Below are 20,142 nucleotides of genomic sequence, written 5' to 3' on the forward strand. Positions count from 1 at the left end.
CTCTTCCCTCCTCTCCTTCTTTTCCTTCCTCACTAGAAAGTGAGAACCCCAGCTGTACAGATATTAGGGGTAGTGATATGCCCTTAGTATCCTGATGCCCTTTGCACAGCACTCATTTGGTGCCATTCCCTCTTCTATAGCTAGAAATGTTTTGGAGGAAACACTGATGTCTAAATTAGGATCTGAAGGGACATTAATTCTCTATATTTTCTGTATTAGAACATATTTACTGACCCCAGTAAAAGGTGTTGTGTTATCTTCCTTATCTTCTTTCTTTTCTCCTTTACGATTAGAATCATTACTGCTGCTGTGTATACATCTCAACGTTGATCTAGTTCAGTGAAGTTCTATGAGTGAGTTGTTTCCTAGCTTCAACTTAGACAGTGAACCTGTGCTTGTGCTATTTTTCAAGGACAGTGCAGATTCTTCTTCAGCCATTTTGATTATGATAGGCCTGATGTGAGTTTGGAATTCAGAAAAGTTAGTTGCTTTGACGTAAGCAGACATTTTCACTTACACACACAGTTTCCATTTAATGTAAACACATTTGGGCCAAAGAACATGTGAATGTTTGGCTTTGTATTTGTCAACTTACATTAAATATTGACACTAGTTATAAAAATACCCATAGGAGATCCTTTTCTTTGGATCAAAATTTCAGCTTCACATTTTTTTCTAAACATTTCTAAGTGACTATTTTTCCCTTATTGCAATTGAAAATATCTAAATTTGAATTCATAATTTTCTTTCCCAAAACTAACCCTGTTTTTCATCTTCCCCGTTGAAACTGCATCATCATTCTCTTAGGCTGGCAACTTAGGCCTCATCTTTGATTCATTCTTCTCTTTCATCTCCAGTGTGTAGTCAACAAATCCTATTGGTTCCTTCTTCAGAAGAATCACTAGGCCTTTCTTTTACATTTCCTCTGCCACTACTTTACGCCAATCCTTATCATGTTGCAGTATTCTTACCTCTAGTCTCTTACCTCTCTTCTTCAAGCTTTTGACCACTCAAGTTAAAACTACCAAAGCAGAAGGCAGAATGCATTAAAACATAATGTCTCAGGAAGAAATGAGAGGCAAGTGAATATTAACTCTGAGATCATCTAATCTGCAACAGAGTAAAATTTTTCTTTGTCTTTTGTTCTAAATTTCAACTAATCCCAAAGATTTACTTACTCATTTATTCCTTCATTTAATAATATTTACTATGTATATGTTCTAGGGTTAATAGCTAAATATTATACTTATTATCCTTCCATTCTCCTTTGACAATTCATCTGTTCTCTTCAACTATCCTATTTATGCTTTCTCTAGTTTTTCGTCTCCAGCCTCAACCCTGCAAGCTCCAGTCCTATTTCTTAGATACTAAATCTTGATTCATTTTAAGCTCCATAAATCACACAAGTCCCACAACTGATGAGCAAAGCAAGGACTCTCAATTCTGTTTCCTCTTGCAGACTAGCAACCTTCCAACCCCATCTTACTAATATAATAAGGCCTATTGTCTAAGCTTAATGATGTGAAACAATAGAATACTATAATGTAATGGTATCTCAAGAGAAAGTAAAAGAATGAGAAATTGACCATTTGGTTGTTTTTTAATAACAAACTTCAAGAAATTTGGAAAGAGTTACATTTCCATCAGTAGCCAGTTAATATCTATAGTGTCTGTCTTCATCTTGCTTCCTATTCTTTCTTGATATTATCTCTTTATTTTGAGTCATATGGCTATTCTTAAAGAATATTTGGGAACACTAGGCCTCTATGCAGTTTACCGGAAAATTAACTAGCAAAAAATAATGAAGCCAGGTTATTTAAAAATGTAGTAGCTTCATATATGTCCCCCACCCTCACAAGCCATCTATGACTAGTAATACTATGACTAGTAATATTTTGGAAAGAATAAATTGAGATAAATCCTTGTTCTTCTCACATGGACTTGACATAGCCCATTGGGTGCCATTTTTCTTCATTTTAGAAATTTTCATATTTTCTGAGACTGTGGGAAATGTATTTATTTTTTATTTCTGAGAGCCCCAGTATGGTCTGTTGTTCACCTGGGATTTGGAAGGTATAAAATAGATATTAAGTAAGGATTTTCAAGAGAGACCTTATGTAGCTCTGACATTTCGTGGAGTATAGCAAGAAAACAGTCTTCGCTGTGGTAAAAAGCATTTTTTAAAACAATATAGCATTACCTATATATTACCTCCAGGTGGTAGTTTTCCAGATGTAGAATATGCTTGGGCAAAATCTAAGATTTGCTTTATGCTTTTAAAATTTCTTAGCTTTTTGTTTTGTTTCGTTTTTTTAACATTGAAGGTGTGACTTCACTTAGAAAATAAAATTAAATCAACCTGGTCTCACCAAAGACTCTATATTTTTTCTTCCTCGTGAACCTGCTATTTTGAAAATGTTTGTTTACAAACAGCATATATTATTTTCTCTTTAAAAAAATATAATTAGGGACTAAGAGCCAGTCAGCAATTCTGAAGAGCACTAGTGCAGTGATACCCCCTGGAGTAGTTATAATTCCAGACAAAATTTAATATTTTTCATTTTAATCTGCCTATACAACTTTATTAGGGGTACATGTGCGCTTTCCATTGGGTGTTTGGAAATCCTGAAAACGACTTGACCCTTTTGTGGACCTCAGGTTGGAGACCACTATTCTATACTATGTCTCATGACATCAAAGATACTATTTTATTATACCACTTCATTTTCTGGAATAAATTTTTGTATGATTCTGCAGTTGCTTTGCAGGTGGTTTTTGGCCCTTCCTTGAGCGAGGGAGTGGTATTCCAGTCAAGGCTTTATGGTACTTTGCAGTTGTGAAACAGCTCCCTGCAGCACCTTTGAGCCCTTTAGGTGGTTAGATGACATTGTGGTACATGATTCCTTTGAGGTAGGCACAACCTAAAGAAGCAACCTTCACTTGTTGGGTGTCTTAGATAGGAAGACAGGTAATTTAGCTAGTTTCTGAAGAAGGTCAATGCTTATATTCTTCCTTCCTAAAACCTCATAATTCTGACATTGGCTTTGGCACTAAGCAAAAGCCTTTGTTGCTCCCCTTTCTGAACTAGTTGGTTCTAAGCAGTAAAAGAAAGTACTTGCCTTATTTAGAGGTTCATATATGACCATGGTAATCTCAAAAGATTTTAAACCCCTTTCCAGTTCCTTGCTTTGTCATTTTTCTCCTCCCCCACCCACTGGCTGGTTATGGGGGTTTGCTTTTGCATAAAGAGAGCTGCAGAAATCAAACAATTCAACCTCTTGTTGAATCCCAGCGGGAGATTAATACAGTTAGGGACTTTTTAGTTGAACTGGTTGCCAGGTGGAGGAGGGCAGGAGAAGAGACTCCTTGAGGAATGGACAGCCAATTTTTGTGACACATTTTAGCTTTAGTGCCTTGCAAATCTATTCTCTGCTGTCTATGACTGCAGATAGTAATTGATTTATTAGATTTATCATTTTTATTCTTTGACTCAACTTTACTTTTCCCATCTTTTGCCACTTTGGGAAAAACTTAAACCAGTCAGTCATCAACATCAAGAATGGCAGTCTATAGGAACAGAACAAATTCCGTGGTCTTTGGACATTTTCCCCCTGTGCATCCTTCATGAATAAAATATGGTAAAGGGTGAAAGAGAAGGAGAACATTAGGCATTTTATATGAAAAATAAAGTAGTATTGATGAAGTCTGACAGCTGAGATAGGCTTTAGTAATATAGGAAAGCCTCTAGAATTAGGCTGGCTTTTAATAAAGAACATCTTTTGTCTGAGATTTGCTTCCAAATAATTGTGAGGAGGGGGCAAGTTCGAGCCATGAGTTAATAATTGAAGCTGGATGAAGAGTGCACAAGATTCATTATCCTCTGTGTGTATATATGTTTGGAATGTTGCATAATAAAGAGGTTTTTAAAAGACCTCTTTTCCCCCAAGAATTTTGGAAGGATAAAATCTATTTTACTGTGAAATTTTCAACATCCTTCCGATACTCAACAGTGTTGAACACAATAAAGATATTATTGTAGATTTGTATTACTGACGGGAAAAAATATTTTCTCGTCAGAGATAATTATGAATTTAATAGGTTATGTTTTGTCTGTTATTATCCAGATTATGTTGTACTTATTCAGCAATGTGTAAATTTATTTCATAAATTAGAGTCTAGTGAAACTTGTGTTCAGTTTTGTTGCTGTCCAAGGGCATATTCAGTAAGCTTTAATCAGTGTTGAGAGGTCTGAAAAATACTTAATTAAAAAATGATATTAAACAATTTCTTTTTTGTGTGTGAGGAAGATTAGCCCTGAGCTAACATCCATGCCAATCCTCCTCTTCTTTTGCTGAGGAGGACTGGCTCTGGGCTAACATCAGTGCCCATCTTCCTCCACTTTATATAGGATGCCGCCACAGCATGGCTTGACAAGCGGTGTGTCGGTGCACGCCTCGGATCCGAACCCCGGGCCACCAGCAGCGGAGCATGTGCACTTAACCGCTACACCAGGGGGCTGGCTCCTAAACAATTTCTTTATAAAGTAACACTTAAATGTTTTTAGATTTTTTTTAAAGGAAATCTTTTGTGTCATCAAATAAAATATCCCTGATACATTTCTGGGTAGTATTTTAGTTAAGGAGCCTATTTTCTCAGTCTGGATCCTAACTTGACTTGGCTGCTAAATGCTGACTTAATCCTGTCTCTTCTGTCAAGTTGATCACTCATTAAAATATCTATGCCAATTGAGATGCTATAAGTTTGGTCTAAAGCAAGGATTGGCAAACTTTTTTTTGTAAAGGACCAGATAATAAATATTTTAGGCTTTGAGGGCCACGTATGCTCTCTGTTACATATTCTTCTGTGTTTTTTTGTTCTTTACAACTCTTGAAAAATGTGAAAATAGTTCTTAGCTCTTTTGTAAGCTCCTTATAAAAATAGGCAGAAGGCTGTAGCTTCATAACTCCAACTAAACAATTGCTTTTTAATTATATGCTTTGAGAAATAAAAGGTAAGGATTATTAAAGGTTAAAGGTGATTTTTAAAGGTAAGATTATGACTTTCATACAAAACTGAACATGTGTCAGAGATTTTATTTAACTCACTAATTAACCAGTTATTAGGACCCAGTAAGATGTTAAAATTGGTCCAATTGAGAATTGGACTTAAGAAAATTTATATTCTCTACCAGATAAGATTTATTTGCATTGCATCGCCAATACTGTCAACAAGGTAATTTTCGTCTGTACAGAGTTGCAAAATAACCTAGCCAAAGACAAAGATGTAGACCTTTATACAATCAGATAACCTCAAAGGAGCCAACAGACAATACCGGGCATTCCCTTGAAAGGACATACTTAAAATCTTAGTCTTTTACTATTTTTGCTGGCAATCTCCCATCTCTCTTGTGATCATAAATAATTTCCAAAGATTTTTCTTGATCACAAAATGATTGGTCTCATTAAGTTTGACGTGATTATTTACATAGGTGCAGTAAGAGTGGTAATTACTCATACAGACATCCTTGAATTTTCTTTGCAAATCCACAGTGATACAGTTTGTGTGTGGGGGGGGGGGGGTTTTTTTTTTCCCCCAAAGCCCCAGTAGATAGTTGTCTGTCATAGTTGCACATCCTTCTAGTTGCTGTATGTGGGACGCGGCCTCAGCATGGCCAGAGAAGCGGTGCATCGGTGCGCGCCTGGGATCCAAAGCCGGGCCACCAGCAGCGGAGCGCGCACACTTTACCGCTAAGCCATGGGGCCGGCCCCGCAATGATACAGTTTTGAGCAACTACCAGATTAACTTCTGTATGGAAGTTTTCATAAAGAATCTTAGATTGGACTTTTAAACACCTCTATTATTTACTATCCCAGAGTTAGAAAACCATGCCTGAGAAACTCATTAGATTTTACCTGTAATGCTGATAAATTTGGGTGAGTTAATTTCATCTTCAAGTCCCCAACATTTGCTAAGGGGAAGGACATTGCCAAGAAGTAAGTGACCTTCCTGACTACCTGAAAGCCCCGGAGAAGGCTTCTTTATAGGCACTGGCTCCATATATAAAGTCAACTATAATTCCTTAATTTGCTTTTTCATATCTGATTAAATGAGAATCATTCTCAAATATGACATTCCAGACATGTACAAAATCCAACTGTATCCTGATAAAAAGGAGAGAAGATTGGTATCGATCCTATGCAAATAACTGTATTGCCATAAAAAGTTAAGGAAAACTCAATAAGTTTCTGAATGCTGAGGATTCAGTGAAAATCAGATACCACTTAATGTTTTATTTCAGATCACAAAAGCAGAGTCTACCAAAATGTGGGTTAGAAATAGCTTTAGAAGAAAGTGAAGGGGCTTCCTCATATAACCACAAAACAATAGAACACTGAGATAACATCAACAATATTCTAAACAAATAGCCACAATAAAATTTCCCTCGTCAATTCATTCAGTCCTGTGTAGTTAATTCTTGTTCAGATGGAACTTGGAAAAAAAAATTAAAAAGGGAACTTGGGTCAACAGTCTGCTTTCATGAAACATCTGCTTCTGGACTAAAGCGTCCTGGAAATCCTGATCCAGTCCACTGGTACAGTCTGAAAGTTGTCTAAACATTGTCAGCTCAGAAGCATGTACCCAAGAGTCTGTTCTTTGGAGTAGCAATAGTTTATCCAGTACCTTATACAGTCCTTTCCATGAGACTCTCAAAGATAGTTTTAGGAATAAAAGTTATCCTGAAAGTTGCATTTTTCTATGTTTAGGATCCAGTTTGGGGAAGGCTTAATTAAAAGAATTGTCAAAGGAAATTTGCACCTTTGATTAATATAGGATCATGAGTGAGAAACAGTACTTGGTTGTTTAATCAAAAGTACAATAAAACATTATAATAAGCATACAAGGGAATGCAATTGTAAAGCATCTTAGCTCTTTCACAAGAACCTTTATTCTTTCTGGGTTGGTTGGTTTGTTTTTTAATCATTAAGAACACAATAAATCCAACATAAAGCCAGAAAGTTATTCTGCTATCTAGGTAAATTATACAGAAGATAAAGAATAATCTTTCATACTGTAGATGAAGGCATTAATCAATAAGCCAAAGAAGCAAGCCTATCAAAACTGATTGAATTTTGCCAAAATTGAACATATTTCAGGTCTTCTTTTCAGATCCCACTAGTATAAATCAAATTCACTTCCTAAGATTTGTCCTTCTTTCAAATTACTTTGGGGCAAAAATGCTCTTTTTCCTTGAAAAACAAAAGGACTTTACAGTTTGTATTTCTCTGTCACTGTTGCCCCTATTATAGTTCCAACCACCTATATCAGTTATAACTTATATTTCAGAGAGAAAACTGGGTGGAGGGAGTGGATAATAAGAACTCTCTCTTGTACACAAGCATTTTGGCAGACTGGTAAAGCTCCTGAATACACATAACTGACTTTCTACAGCCATACTCACCTCTTTTACACTTTCTTGAAGTGGCAAAATGAACCCACTTATTAATATGACCCAAAGATATAGCCACTGTAATAGCATATACAAATAAGAAGCAAAGGTATATCAACTTAAAATTATGCTTAATAATCAACATTTAGTATTCAATTTTACTTAGAAATTATCTGGGCACCCAAGAATTATTTATTAATTAGCTCTATTTAACATTAGTTCATGATTTTAAATTACCATCAGATCCTGGGGTCATTAAGCTGACACATAATTGCCATTGATAGAAAAAAATTTGTCAGCATTATGATTTGATTTAGAGGAACACAAATTTTTATTTTTTTAAGTATCAAACATTATATAGGAAGAGTGATACTAGCTTATTTGATCAGTAAACCTGTATAGTAAGTTTAACCTGTATAAGTAAGTTTAGGAAGTTCAGATTAACTTCTATATGAGAAAACAAACCCAAGTAAATTAAAATATATGCAGTATTATACTTAACTCTGACAAAACTAGTCTTGATTTGCAAAATATTTACCTTAATTATATAAATTTGGATTCTTAAAATGTTTCTAAGCTAGTAGTTTCTGTAAGAAAGATTTCTTTGTCTAGCATATTTGAAGTATTATTTGTTCACTTTGTTTTCTTAGAATTTTAAGAATATTTGATATGTAACTGTTTATTTACCTCTATAAAACCAATGAGAACAAGCTCCTTAATTTAAGAAATATTATAATCTAACATTTCATACTTAAACAAGTCAGTCAAGGTCTTTCTGAATTACAGGCACAGACACATGGAGAGCTGTGGCTTCAGTTCTACAACCTCAGTTGTGGGTCAAAAGTAAACACAAAAACACAAAACCTCACCAATACAGATCTCAAAGAGCTGTTCTCCATTATAATATGTAAAACATTCTCTTTTGGTTTCTTACCCAACAGAAGATAGATATCTATCACTCTTCTGCAGAGACCACCAAATGGTCAAACCAAAAAAATCAAATTCTCAATCAATGCTGCCATCAGTGAGGAGTAATTTATCAACTGTGCATAAAACAAAAAACAAAAACAAAATCAGCAAGAGGGGGGAAAATTGAGAGAACTAGAAAGTCAGCAAAATTAAAGTTCTATTGAGGGGCTGGCCCTGTTGCGTAGTTGTTAAGTTTGGCGTGTTCCGTTTCGGCAGCCCAGGTTCACGAGTTTGGATCCCGGGCACAGACCTATACCACTTGTCAGCCACGCTGTGGCAGCGACCCACATGTAAAGTAGAGGAAGATTGGCAACAGATGTTAGCTCAGGACTAATCTTCCTCAGCAAAAAAAAAAGAAAAAGTTCTATTGCCACTTGGGATTTACTTTGGAAGCCAAGAATAGAGGTACCCAGGCTACCGTAGCCAGTGAGGGGCACTTCTCTGGCAACTCAGGTAAATCCATTGGCATCTCAGTGGAACCTCAAAAACTGCTGAAGGATAATTTTTTAAGGTAAAATCGTGATTCTCATACAAGTATACAATGAACATTTCTCATACAGAAGATCTACTTTAGACGCAGGCAACTCTTCAGGGCTACTGTCTTCCATGTGATGGCTCATCCAGTCAAGGCAGGTTTGATCTAATAGTACCTTGTCTCAACACATGCTTCAATGATCTTAATGGTAGAAAAGAGGATAAAAGAGCCTCGTAACAGTGTTTGGTTTTCTCTGAGTGGTGAGATTACAGATAATTTTTGCTTTCTTTTATGCCCACTTGTGTTTTCAAAGTTTTCTACAATGAACATGATTGTCTTAATAGAATATATATTAAAAATGCTAATATACAGAATTAAACAAACATCAGCTAGTGTTGATGTTAGTGGTGCAGGATTGAGTTTTTTGTCATTGTTTTTGTAGAAATGAACATTTACTCTGTTGAAACCTTACAACCTAATTTTTAAGCAAAGACAAAACTTATATTAAGTCATAAAATTCTTTATTAATTTGTTCTAGAGAGTAAAGGTCAGAGTTCTCGCCTCTAGAGATAGAAGAGGAATTTCTGGAGCCCATAGTTTTAACCCGGAATTTTTTTCAAATTCATTCAAGGTGCTTTAGATTCCATTTGGAGGGCTTTATCTGATTTAAGTGAAAGAACACTGCTGAAGCTGGTGAATGCTAATACCGCTCAATACTATGCTGGCCTGAGCTTCCAGCCCCATTCTTAAATAGAAGTACAGAAATTATCACAGCTTTAGGCTCATAGAAAGGACTATAATGTACTATATCAAATTTTCTTCATGTCCAGTTCCTTTCTACATGTTAACCTCAGAGAAGTGTTACTAGATAACTATATACATTGTACATACTATACTATATTTTATAATCATTAAAATTCTTCCTGTGTGCATTCTCCGAAACTGCTTTTACAAGTGAAGAAATAAAGCTCAGATAGCTTGCCTAAATCCCAAAGTGACTTTTTCCAGGCAGGAACAGTCTCTTTAAGATGTTCAGTTCTTTTATGTGGTATCATGAGTATTTAATAAATAGTATGTTAGGTACAAGGGCTGAGCCTGGGCTTACAATTGTGGTATTTTAACCTGTTGTTTAAATTTCAGAGAGCTCCAGTCCTTTTTGTTCAGAAGCATTTTTTCCCCTTGTCCGTAGTGAATAAGACTTTGTGGTCTGATGCTCAACTTTCTTTTTCTTGCTTAATTTTCTTTCTTTCTTTCTTTCTTTTTTTTTTTTTTGGTGAGGAAGATCAGCCCTGAGGTAACATCCATGCTAATCCTCCTCTTTTTGCTGAAGAAGACCGGCTCTGAGCTAACATCCACTGCCAATCCTCCTCCTTTTTTTCTTTTTTTTCCTTCTCCCCCAAAGCCCCAGTAGATAGTTGTCTGTCATAGTTGCACATCCTTCTAGTTGCTGTATGTGGGACACGGCCTCAGCATGGCCGGAGAAGCGGTGTGTCGGTGCGCACCCGGATCCGAACCCAGGCCGCCAGTAGCGGAGCGCGTGCACTTAACTGCTAAGCCACGGTGCTGGCCCTTCTTGCTTAATTTTCATTTAAATTATTTTGTGAACCTAAAATGAAAAATAGGAGAAGAAACATTAGGAAAGCATGGAAATCTGTTCTGGCAATCTTTTAGTCCTTTATCGAAACATGGGTAGATGGTTTTTTCTTTATATTTAATGAACTAAGCAACCTTAAACAATGTTATTTTATTTAGAATGTTTTTAACCTTCTTTAAGCTATTCTCTAAACCTTATCTGGTTTTAAATGAGAAGACAAATGGGAATGTTGAATTAATGCCCTGTAGCTTTAAATTCCACCAACTTGATGCTTTTGTCTTTTATAAAAGATGCTCACAGCTCTAGAAGAGAGCCAGATACTGTCTGTGATCTCCATTCTCGAAGTCAAACTATTCATTTGCTTTAGCAGCTCCGGCAAACAGCGCGCGCGCGCACACACACACACACACACACACACACACGCACGCTTGTTCTGCCTGTTTGGCAGAAAACAGGCAGAAGCTTTCTGTTTATTCAACACCCAGTCCTGCCGGGCTTCCAGATGTAGAAAGCTCTGAGAGTTGATGCAGGAGACAGAACCGGAACTGTATGTAGTCTGAGGTGGGCACTGCGGAGGATTGGCTATGCAGGGATGTTGATGTGGTGCGGCTGTACCTGCCTGTTCTGTGAAAGGCACTTCTCTGAGGCTGTGAAGGTGAGAAGCCCAGGGATCCACTAAAGCTTCATTTCGGCTGGCTCTTTGGTGGGGGAATGCATTCCCAGTGGTAGCTGTCCTCATTTACAGCGTTATTCTCGGAAACTAAGTACGTGCAGCCGTAACAGACTATGCCACAGCTCCTCTGCAGTTTGGAAGCTGGGACAGATGGAAAGAGCTTATAGCCAAAAGAGGTTGTGATTTGTTTTCACGATTCAAGCTTGCTCTGGCAGTGCACAAATGGATGAGCTTTGTGGCAAGCACAATCAGCAGACTGCCTGACAGGGGGTTTTGGTAAGATAAATGTGTTGCTTGTGTTTTTTGGTGTTTGTTTTTTCTTGTTTTTTTTTACTTTTCTATGTCAGCTACATAGAATTGCCTCTTAGCAATAACTAAAACATTTTGCAGATTCACATTTGATGGAAAGGGATGGCCAAGGGAGCCAGAAAGGAAACCGTTGTTTCTGGTCATTCACTTGTGACCTTTAGAGATAATCATCAAGTTTTCTCAGATATCCATGAGCAGTCAGAAGCCAGGATTTTCCAGAGCAAAGAATGGCTGACTAACAATTAGATATCTTTTCTCTTCTTTGAACAGTCATAATTACCCCCTTTTTTTTTCCAGCTTTCACTGTGGCCTGAGTGGAGAAGAAAAAATAAAGGCCGCCTGCTCTTATTGAGTTGTTGCCACTGGAACAGTAATAGGCTGAGAACCTAAGTATGGAGGTGGAGGAAGGCAGGATGAGGAGTCTGCTATTTTCATAGCTGTCCGTTGGTGGGTGTTTGTCTTTGTTTCATTATCATTGCTGTTCAATATCAAGTAGTTGTTAGTGCTGCATCTCTTTGCTTGTACTGTGATTTAATCCCTTTTATGTTCTATTTTGTACATTTTTCTTTGCCAGACCCAATTCTATCATTATGAGTCCTATTTCTGTTACTATTAATACATGTTAGCCTTTATTAGAGAAAAGATAGTGGTAGAAGTAGCCCTGAAATATTTATGGACCCAAAGAAAGATAAAAACATTTTCTTTTTAAAATCTAGGTTTTGCTTTCAGCAGATTTAGGATTCTTGATTTTGGAATCTTTAATAAGCATTTTAGTACAAGCTAAACAAATGTCACATTAGATCTGTGAAATCCTGCCAGAATCACCTTGCTCCAATCTGCTTTAAGTTGGATCCTGTTTCTTATGTTTTTTCTAAGCATGAAGATTTACTTTTCCTCATCCTAACTTAGGCAAGTATTGCTAGAAGTTACGGTGACTGTTTTATTAGCCTATTTCAGATCTTGTTCTTGGGCTCCTGTTCTTACCAATAGAGAGAGCCAAGTTTCCTAGCCTCTTAAAGAGTGGGCACAGAAGAGATCCATTGACACCTGACTTTTTGCTGACTCATTTGTTATGTAAGCCTCGTAAATCCAGCTGTCCATATACTCGATTAGGTTAATGGGCAGGTGACCCCCTCCCTGTTTACTGACCTTTTCCTCTCTCAGCATCCTTCTGCTCCTTCCTTAAGCCTTTTTGATAACACAGTCTCAACTTTACACCAAGTGAATTCTAAGAAGACTAGACAAATCTTTTTTTCTTTTTTTGAATCGCCCCATTAACTGTGTGTTTTTATCTTGATTCTGATAAAATTCTAAATTCTGTATTTTCTTGGCACATGAAACCCACGGTAATAATACTTTTCTTCATTTATGGCCTGGTTAAAGTAATGACATCCTTTTCTGTCTTTGAGAGTTCAGTTCAAATGCCCCTGTTCAAAAAAATTTCTCTGACCTCCCAATCTAAAATAGGTTTCCCTCCCTTACATTATTCCTTTTCTCACAGCACTCTGTTCTTTTTGTTTGTAGTACTTTTCACAATTTATATTATTTGATTACTGGTTTTTCTGTCTTGGCCACTTTCCCTTACTCAGCCCTAAGCCTCATGAAGACAGTGACTTTGTTTTGTTCGTCAGTATGTGCCTAAGCACCTAGCAAAATGCCTGGCTAAGAGTTGAAGAAAGGGTAAGTAGGCAGTATTGCATGTGCAGAGGCCCTATGGTGAGAATAAACAGGGTGAGCAGCAGGGGCTGAAAAATACCAGGGTGACTAGAGTCGGGGAAACATGCTGTAAGATGAAGCTAGAAAAATAGATCCAGAGCCTAATCACATAGGACTGACCTTATGGATCATGTTCAGATTCTTGTTTTTAATATTTTAAGAGTTGTGGGAAGCTACTAAAAGAATTTAAGCATTGGTAAAAAAAAATTCTCCAGCCTAAGTGAATGCAGATAGATCAGTCAGGGAGAGTGATCCAGGAGAGAAGCGACAAAGAGTTTGTCCTAAGGTGGTAGCAGTAGAGATAACTAGAGATAGAAAGTATTGTAATTTGATGGAAACTTGGAAAGCAAAATAGATAGGACTTGTTGAATTGAATATAGGTAGAAAGCAGAAGATGTCAAGAATGGTTCCTGGGTTTTGGTTTGGTTTGATTTGGGCTTGTATAATCTGATGGATAGTGATGTTTTTCCTGAGATATAGAACACTGTAAGAGAACCAGGTTTAGAGGAGGATCATGGTCTTTGGTTTTGGACGTGCAAATTTTGATATAGTCAAGTAGCCTTCTGGATCTATAAGTCTAGATTCCAAAGGAGATTATACTACTCTTACTACTGGGAAGCCTTCAGTGATATCCTTGGAATAAAGTCCAAAACAGTACCTTGGGAGCTCATCTCCCACTACAGCCCTCTCCTATGTCATACTTTTACAGCCTCATGAACCATTCAGTTATCTTGAAAATGCTGTCATATTTTCTTCCTCTGGCCCTTTGCTCATACTGGGCTGTCAACCTGGAATGCCTTTCCTTACCCCTTCTCTTTTTTTTTAGAAATTTCCTTCAAGGCTCATTTCATTTTTCACCTCCTCCAAGAAGCCTTCTCTGTTCCCTTTCCTTTATTCTGAATACATGGCTCCTTCCTGTGTTCGAGAAGTATTTTGCCTTCATAGCTACTATGTCATTTACTTAATCAGACCTGTATTTCAGTTGATCCTTTCCATGTTCTCACCAACTAGATCATGTGGTGGTATTTTCTTTTGCTGAGGAGGACTCGCCATGAGCTAACATCTGTTGCCAATCTTACTGTTTTTGCTTGAGGAAGATTTGCCCTGAGCTAACATCTGTGCCAATCTCCCTCTATTTTGTATATGGGTCGCTGCCGAACCCGGGCTGCCAAAGCTGAGTGTGCTGAACTTAACCACTAGGCCAGGGGGCCGGCCCTAGAGCATGTGTTTCTTGAGAGCAAGGATTCCACCTTTATTCAGTGCTTTACATAAGGAAGACAAAGGATAATTGCAAAATAAATTAAATTGTAGAAGCCTTGATCTTTTCTACAGCCTGCTTCCTTAGTATCGTAGCACCATGATGTCCTTCCTTCCCCCATCTGTCTGCTCCTCATTTTCTCTAGGCTGTCCTACATTTTTACCTTGCAGATACCTAGATACATAGTAGAAATGTTCTTCCTTTCGTATGCAAAATCCCTGAACTAGTCATTTTCATCATATACTTTTCTACTTTTACTTTATTTGTAATTTATCAGAAAAACTAAAATCTTGCTATTACTTATCACCTGTGAAAGCATTGACCAGGACAGTAAGGACCAGCATCCATAGCTGATCTTGTTCTCTGTGTCTCCTCTTTTCCCATTCTCTGGAATAATTCCAGAATCCATGCAGAATTTTTTCAGTGAGGTCGCTATTGGCGTTTAAGACTAGATAATTGTTAAGACTGGATAAGACTGTGCATTGCAGGAGGAATACACCTAATGAGATAGTACTGCTCTCAAGTCAAGCCTCCCCTCACCCCCCAACAGAGTGCAGAAATGCAGAAACAAGTTCTGACATTGGTTCCTTCCCATTTAAGTAAGTCCTTCACAGAGGCTTAAACGTTCAATTTGCCCTTTCAGAAGTCTCTGAATAGTTGAATTTCCTTCTTATTATCTCAGTTAACATTGGTATGCATTGATTTCCATTCTTTTGGGGCCTGAATTTCAGAGATTTCTTAACCCTCTTAGGAGTTATAGAAACCTCCACTTAAAACCCTGAGAAACTATTGGACTATCTTCTGAAATCCACACCAGTCACATATTTATTCTAATTCTTCATAGATGTATTTAATTTAGTCCTTTTTTTAGTCACACGTTGTCCCATTGTAATGTAGAAGTATAAACTAGATTACGTAATGTCCTTTTTGTTCTATTTGAGAAAGTTGGTTTTTATATTGTACTTTGTCATTATAGATCTTGAGTAAGAAAAATCTAAGCAAATATGAACCTTCTATTGCAAAAGAATGACTGCATTTTTAACATTACTTGGTTACCTGCAACTGAATAAAAATTATTTTAAGAAAAATTTATCTAAATAGAGAGGACAGGTTATTCTTACACTCCTGATAAACTCTTCTTAATAGGTCAAGTTTCTTTTCATTAAAAAATATAAAATCTTTGATAAGTGATACTCCAGACTATTATCTTTCTTAGAATCTGTACTTAATTTTGAGAACATAGCTGCTTTTTTGTACGATGGACTAAAGCAGATACACCTATAAAGTCGGTGTAAATGCCTGCAGTATATACTGTCTAATACCTTAAGAGTAATCAGATTTTAAAGATCTTGGAAATGTTAAATTACCTTTTACCTATACTTCCCATTATATAAGCCACTTTTGGACAATACCATACTACTACCACCTTCATATCTCCTGTAATATCTTACTTCATACTCTCTCTATGTATATGTTTTGTTTTGTTTTTTAAATAAACTTTAGGGAGGAGTATGTAATCCTAAATAGGGGATTCCCATCCAGAGTCTAATTTTGTAGAAATCATCTTTGCCTCCTTTTTCTGTTGCTCCAAGTGGTGGTGGTCATGTCTGTTATGAGAAGCATTGTAGTGAAGTAGTTAAGAGCAAGGACTCTGAAGCCAAATCCTATGGGTTTAAATCCTGGCGCTGCTGCTCACTGGTTATGTGACTTTGGACAAGTTACTTAACCTCTCCCGACCTCAATTTCCCCAGCAGTAAAACGGGGATTGCAATAGTATACATTTCCTAAGGTTATTTTGAGGATTAACTAAGTAAATATAAGCAAAGCACTTAACAACAGTACCAGGTACATAGTAAACACTCAATTCCTGCTACTTTTGCTACTATCATCATCATCAGATTTACATATAAATCAGATTGAACCTTGAACTTTCATAGCCTCAAAAGATGTCTATCTGTATGGACAGCTCATCTTCAACAAAGGAGCTAAGAACATAGAATGGAGAAAGGAAAGTCTTTTCAATAAATGGTGCTGAGAAAACTGGACAGCCACACGCAAAAGAATGAAAGTAGACCATTATCTTTTGCCGTACACAAAAATTAACTCAAAATGGATCAAAGACTTGAAGGTAAGACCTGAAATTAAAACTCCTAGAAGAAAATATAAGCAGAATACTCTTTGACGTCGGTCTTAGAGGGATCTTTTCGAATTCCATGTCTACTCGGATAAGGAAAACAAAAGAAAAAATAAACAAGTGGGACTTCATCAGACTAAAGAGCTTCTGCAAGGCAAATGAAACCAGGATCAAAATGAAAAGAAAACCCACCAGCTGGGAGAAGATATTTGCAAATCATATATCTGACAAGGAGTTAATCTCCATAATATATAAAGAACTCACTGAACTGAACAACAAAAAACCAAATAACCCAATCAAAAAATGGGCAGAGGATATGAACAGACATTTTTCCAAGGAAGATATACAGATGGCCAATAGGCATATAAAAAGATGTTCAACATCACTAATCATCAGGGAAATGCAAATCAAAACTACACTAAGAGGGCCGGCCCGGTGGCGCAAGCGGTTAAGTGCGCGCGCTCCGCTGCTGCGGCCCGGGGTTCGCTGGTTCGGATCCCGGGCGCGCACCGACGCACTGCTTGGTAAGCCATGCTGTGGCGGCGTCCCATATAAAGTGGAGGAAGATGGGCACCGATGTTAGCCCAGGGCCGTCTTCCTCAGCAAAGAAAAAGAGGAAGATTGGCGGATGTTAGCTCAGGGCTGATCTCCTCACAAAAAAAAAAAAAAAAAAAAAACTACACTAAGATATCACCTTACACCCGTGAAAATGGCTATAATCACCAAGACAAAAAATAACAAATGTTGGAGAGGTTGTGGAGAAAAGGGAACTCTCATTCACTGCTGGTGGGAATGCAAACTGGTGCAGCCTCTATGGAAAACAGTATGGAGATTTCCTCAAAAAATTAAAAATAGAAATACCTTATGATCCAGCTATCCCACTTCTGGGTATTTATCCAAAGAACTTGAAATCAACAATCCAAAGAGGCTTATGCACCCCTATGTTCATTGCAGCATTATTCACTATAGCCAAGAAGTGGAAACAACCCAAGTGTCCATCAACAGATGATTGGATAAAGAAGATGTGACGTGTGTGTGTGTGTGTGTGTGTGTGTGTGTATATATAAATGGAATACTACTGAGCCATAAAAAAAGACAAAATCGTCCCATTTGCAACAACATGGATAGACCTGGAGGGTATTATGTTAAGTGAAATAAGCCAGACAGAGAAAGACAAACACTGTATGACTTCACTCATATGTGGAATATAAACTAACACACAGACAGAGAGAGCAGTTTGGTGGTTACCAGGGGGAAGGAAGTTGAGGGGTGGGCACAAGGGTTGCAGGGGTGCATTTATATGGTAACTGACAAATAATAATATACAACTGGAAACTCAACAATGTTATAAACTATTATGACATCAATAAAAAAAAAATCCAAAAAAAAAAAAAAGATGTCTGAGGAGTAAGCCTCATGAGACAATTCTGGAAATATTCGAATAGTTCACATAGGAAAGTAATAATGTTAGGCATTTAACTCATGTTCTGAATAAAACAGAAGGGGATACTAATGTATAGTACTGCAATGTGTGCAAAAGTATAAACCAATTCTAAGCTTTTTTTAATTAAGAAATATCTGATTTTTGAGGCTTTTTTTTTTTTTTTGAGGAAGATTAGCCCTGAGCTAACATCTGTTGCCAATCCTTCTCTTTATTGCTGAGAAAGATCGGCCTTGGGCTAACATCCTTGCCCAAGTTCCTCTACTTTATATGGGACACCACCACAGCATGGCTTGATAAGCGGTGTGCAGGTCCGCACCTGGGATCCAAACATGCGAGCCCCAGGCCACTGAAGCCGGGCACGTGAACTTAACCACTACGCCACCAGGCCGGCCCCTATTTTTGAGCCAAATATTTTTAATGTATGAAGGTAAGATATTTCAAGGAGCATTAGAAGTCAGTTTCTGATTTAATAAGATCCTGTTATAACACAGATAAAGTTATAAATAACCTTGTTAAGACCTCTTGGTAATACAGTAAACAAAAGCACTTCAGATTTTAATGAAAGAAATTTGCAAATAGCCAGTACCCAAAATATTCTCTGAATAGATAAGTGAAGAGGAAATACTTTCATTCATTCAACAAATATTTGAGCAGCTACTGCTATGCACAGTTTTAGGAGTTAGAGAAACAGAAGTGGACAGAACACAAAAATCACTACCTTAGTGGACCTTGCATTCTAGTTTTTGGTGATAGATATAAAAATATATGTCAGAAAGTAAAAAAGTTCTATGTAGAAAAATGAAGCCCAGGAGGAGAATAGGGAGTTTGTAATGGAAGTGGAGGTTGCAATTTTAAATAAAGGTGTCAGAGAAGTCCTCAATACTGATGTGAAATTGGAGCAGACTTAAAGGAGATGATAGAGTAAGCCATGCGGGTGTCTGGGAAGAGCATTCTAGGTGGAAGGAACACTGAGTGAAAAAGCTCTGAAATGAATGCATGCTTGGCACAGTCCAGGAACAGCAAGGAGGCCATTGTAGCTGGTGGCAGTGGAGTAAAGGTATGAGTAGAAGGAGATGCAGTGGGAGGTAGTGGATGTGGAGCAGGTGCCAGATCATGGTCATTTAGGCCATTGTAAGGACCTTGACTTTTACTCTAACTTAGATAGGGAGCCACTGGCAAGTTTTAGGTGTAAAAGACTGTTGTGATCTGACTTATGTTTTAAAAAGACCACTCTGGCTGCTCTGCAGATAATTGATTATAAAAATATTATTGCAATAATAGTTAGGAGACTATTGCAGTAGTCCAGGTGAGAGCTGATAGTGGCTTAGACCAGGGTGGCAGCAGTGAAGATTCAGTGAGAAGTGGTCGGATTGTGCATCTCTTTAGCAGGTAGAGCCCAAAACATTTGCTGGGGCAATGTAGTATACATAGGGGTAACAGCACAGACTCTGTAGCCACACTGAACTTAAACATTAACTTTTCCACTTCTTTACTTTGTGATCTTGGACAACTTAAATTTTTTATGCTTTGGTTTTCTTAGATATAAAACAGAACCATATTCTAATGTTATTGTAAGAATTAATTTACTAAACATGCAAAGGGTTTAGAACAGTGCCTGGCACATAGTAAGTACTATACTATATGTATTAGCAGCTGTGATTATTCATGCTGTTAACTGGAATAGGATATGTGAGAGAAAGAGAAGTCAAAGATGACTGCCAAGGCTTTGGGTCTGAGCATGTGGATCAATGAAGTAGCGATTAGCTGAGGTGGGAAAGACTGCAGGAGGAGCAGGTTTGGCGGATATCAGGAACTCAGTTTGGTATGTAGTAAATTTGAAATAACTGTTAGACATCCAAGGAGAGATACTGAGTAAGTAGTTGGATATATAAGTCTAGAGTTAAGGGAAATATGGGTTGGAGGTATACGTTCGGAAGTCATTAGCTAATAAATGATATTTAAGACCATTTTAAGAGAAAGAAGAGTAATTAGGCCCTAAAATGGGATTGGGGATGTATAGTTTGGATAGCCCCCCACTTAGAGCCTCTGCTCTTCACAAGCTACCTAACAAGCCCAACAATAGCCAGTTCAGGGAGAGCCAGATTATCACAGATTCCATGGAG

The 20,142-nt window shown here is 37.4% G+C and overlaps 1 protein-coding gene across 6 annotated transcripts in view; it reads left to right on the forward strand.

Moving 5' to 3' along the window:
* The window catches only part of TMCC1 (transmembrane and coiled-coil domain family 1), a 257,218-nt gene that overhangs the window by 202,548 nt on the left and 34,528 nt on the right, over positions 1 to 20,142 (forward strand). The window contains exon 1 of one of the 6 annotated variants that reach the window (XM_058565880.1): positions 10,985 to 11,140. The exons of 4 other annotated variants lie outside the window; for them this stretch is intronic. In XM_058565880.1, the coding sequence (XP_058421863.1) occupies positions 11,078 to 11,140 (63 nt within the window). In that variant the 5' untranslated portion in view covers positions 10,985 to 11,077. Of the gene's footprint in view, positions 1 to 10,984; positions 11,141 to 18,218; positions 18,447 to 20,142 lie in introns of those variants that run through there. One more of the 6 variants, XM_058565892.1, reaches the window with a different exon arrangement.

The sequence above is a fragment of the Diceros bicornis genome, chromosome 2, assembly GCF_020826845.1.
Source record: "Diceros bicornis minor isolate mBicDic1 chromosome 2, mDicBic1.mat.cur, whole genome shotgun sequence".
In the NCBI taxonomy this organism is placed as follows: Eukaryota; Metazoa; Chordata; class Mammalia; order Perissodactyla; family Rhinocerotidae; genus Diceros; species Diceros bicornis.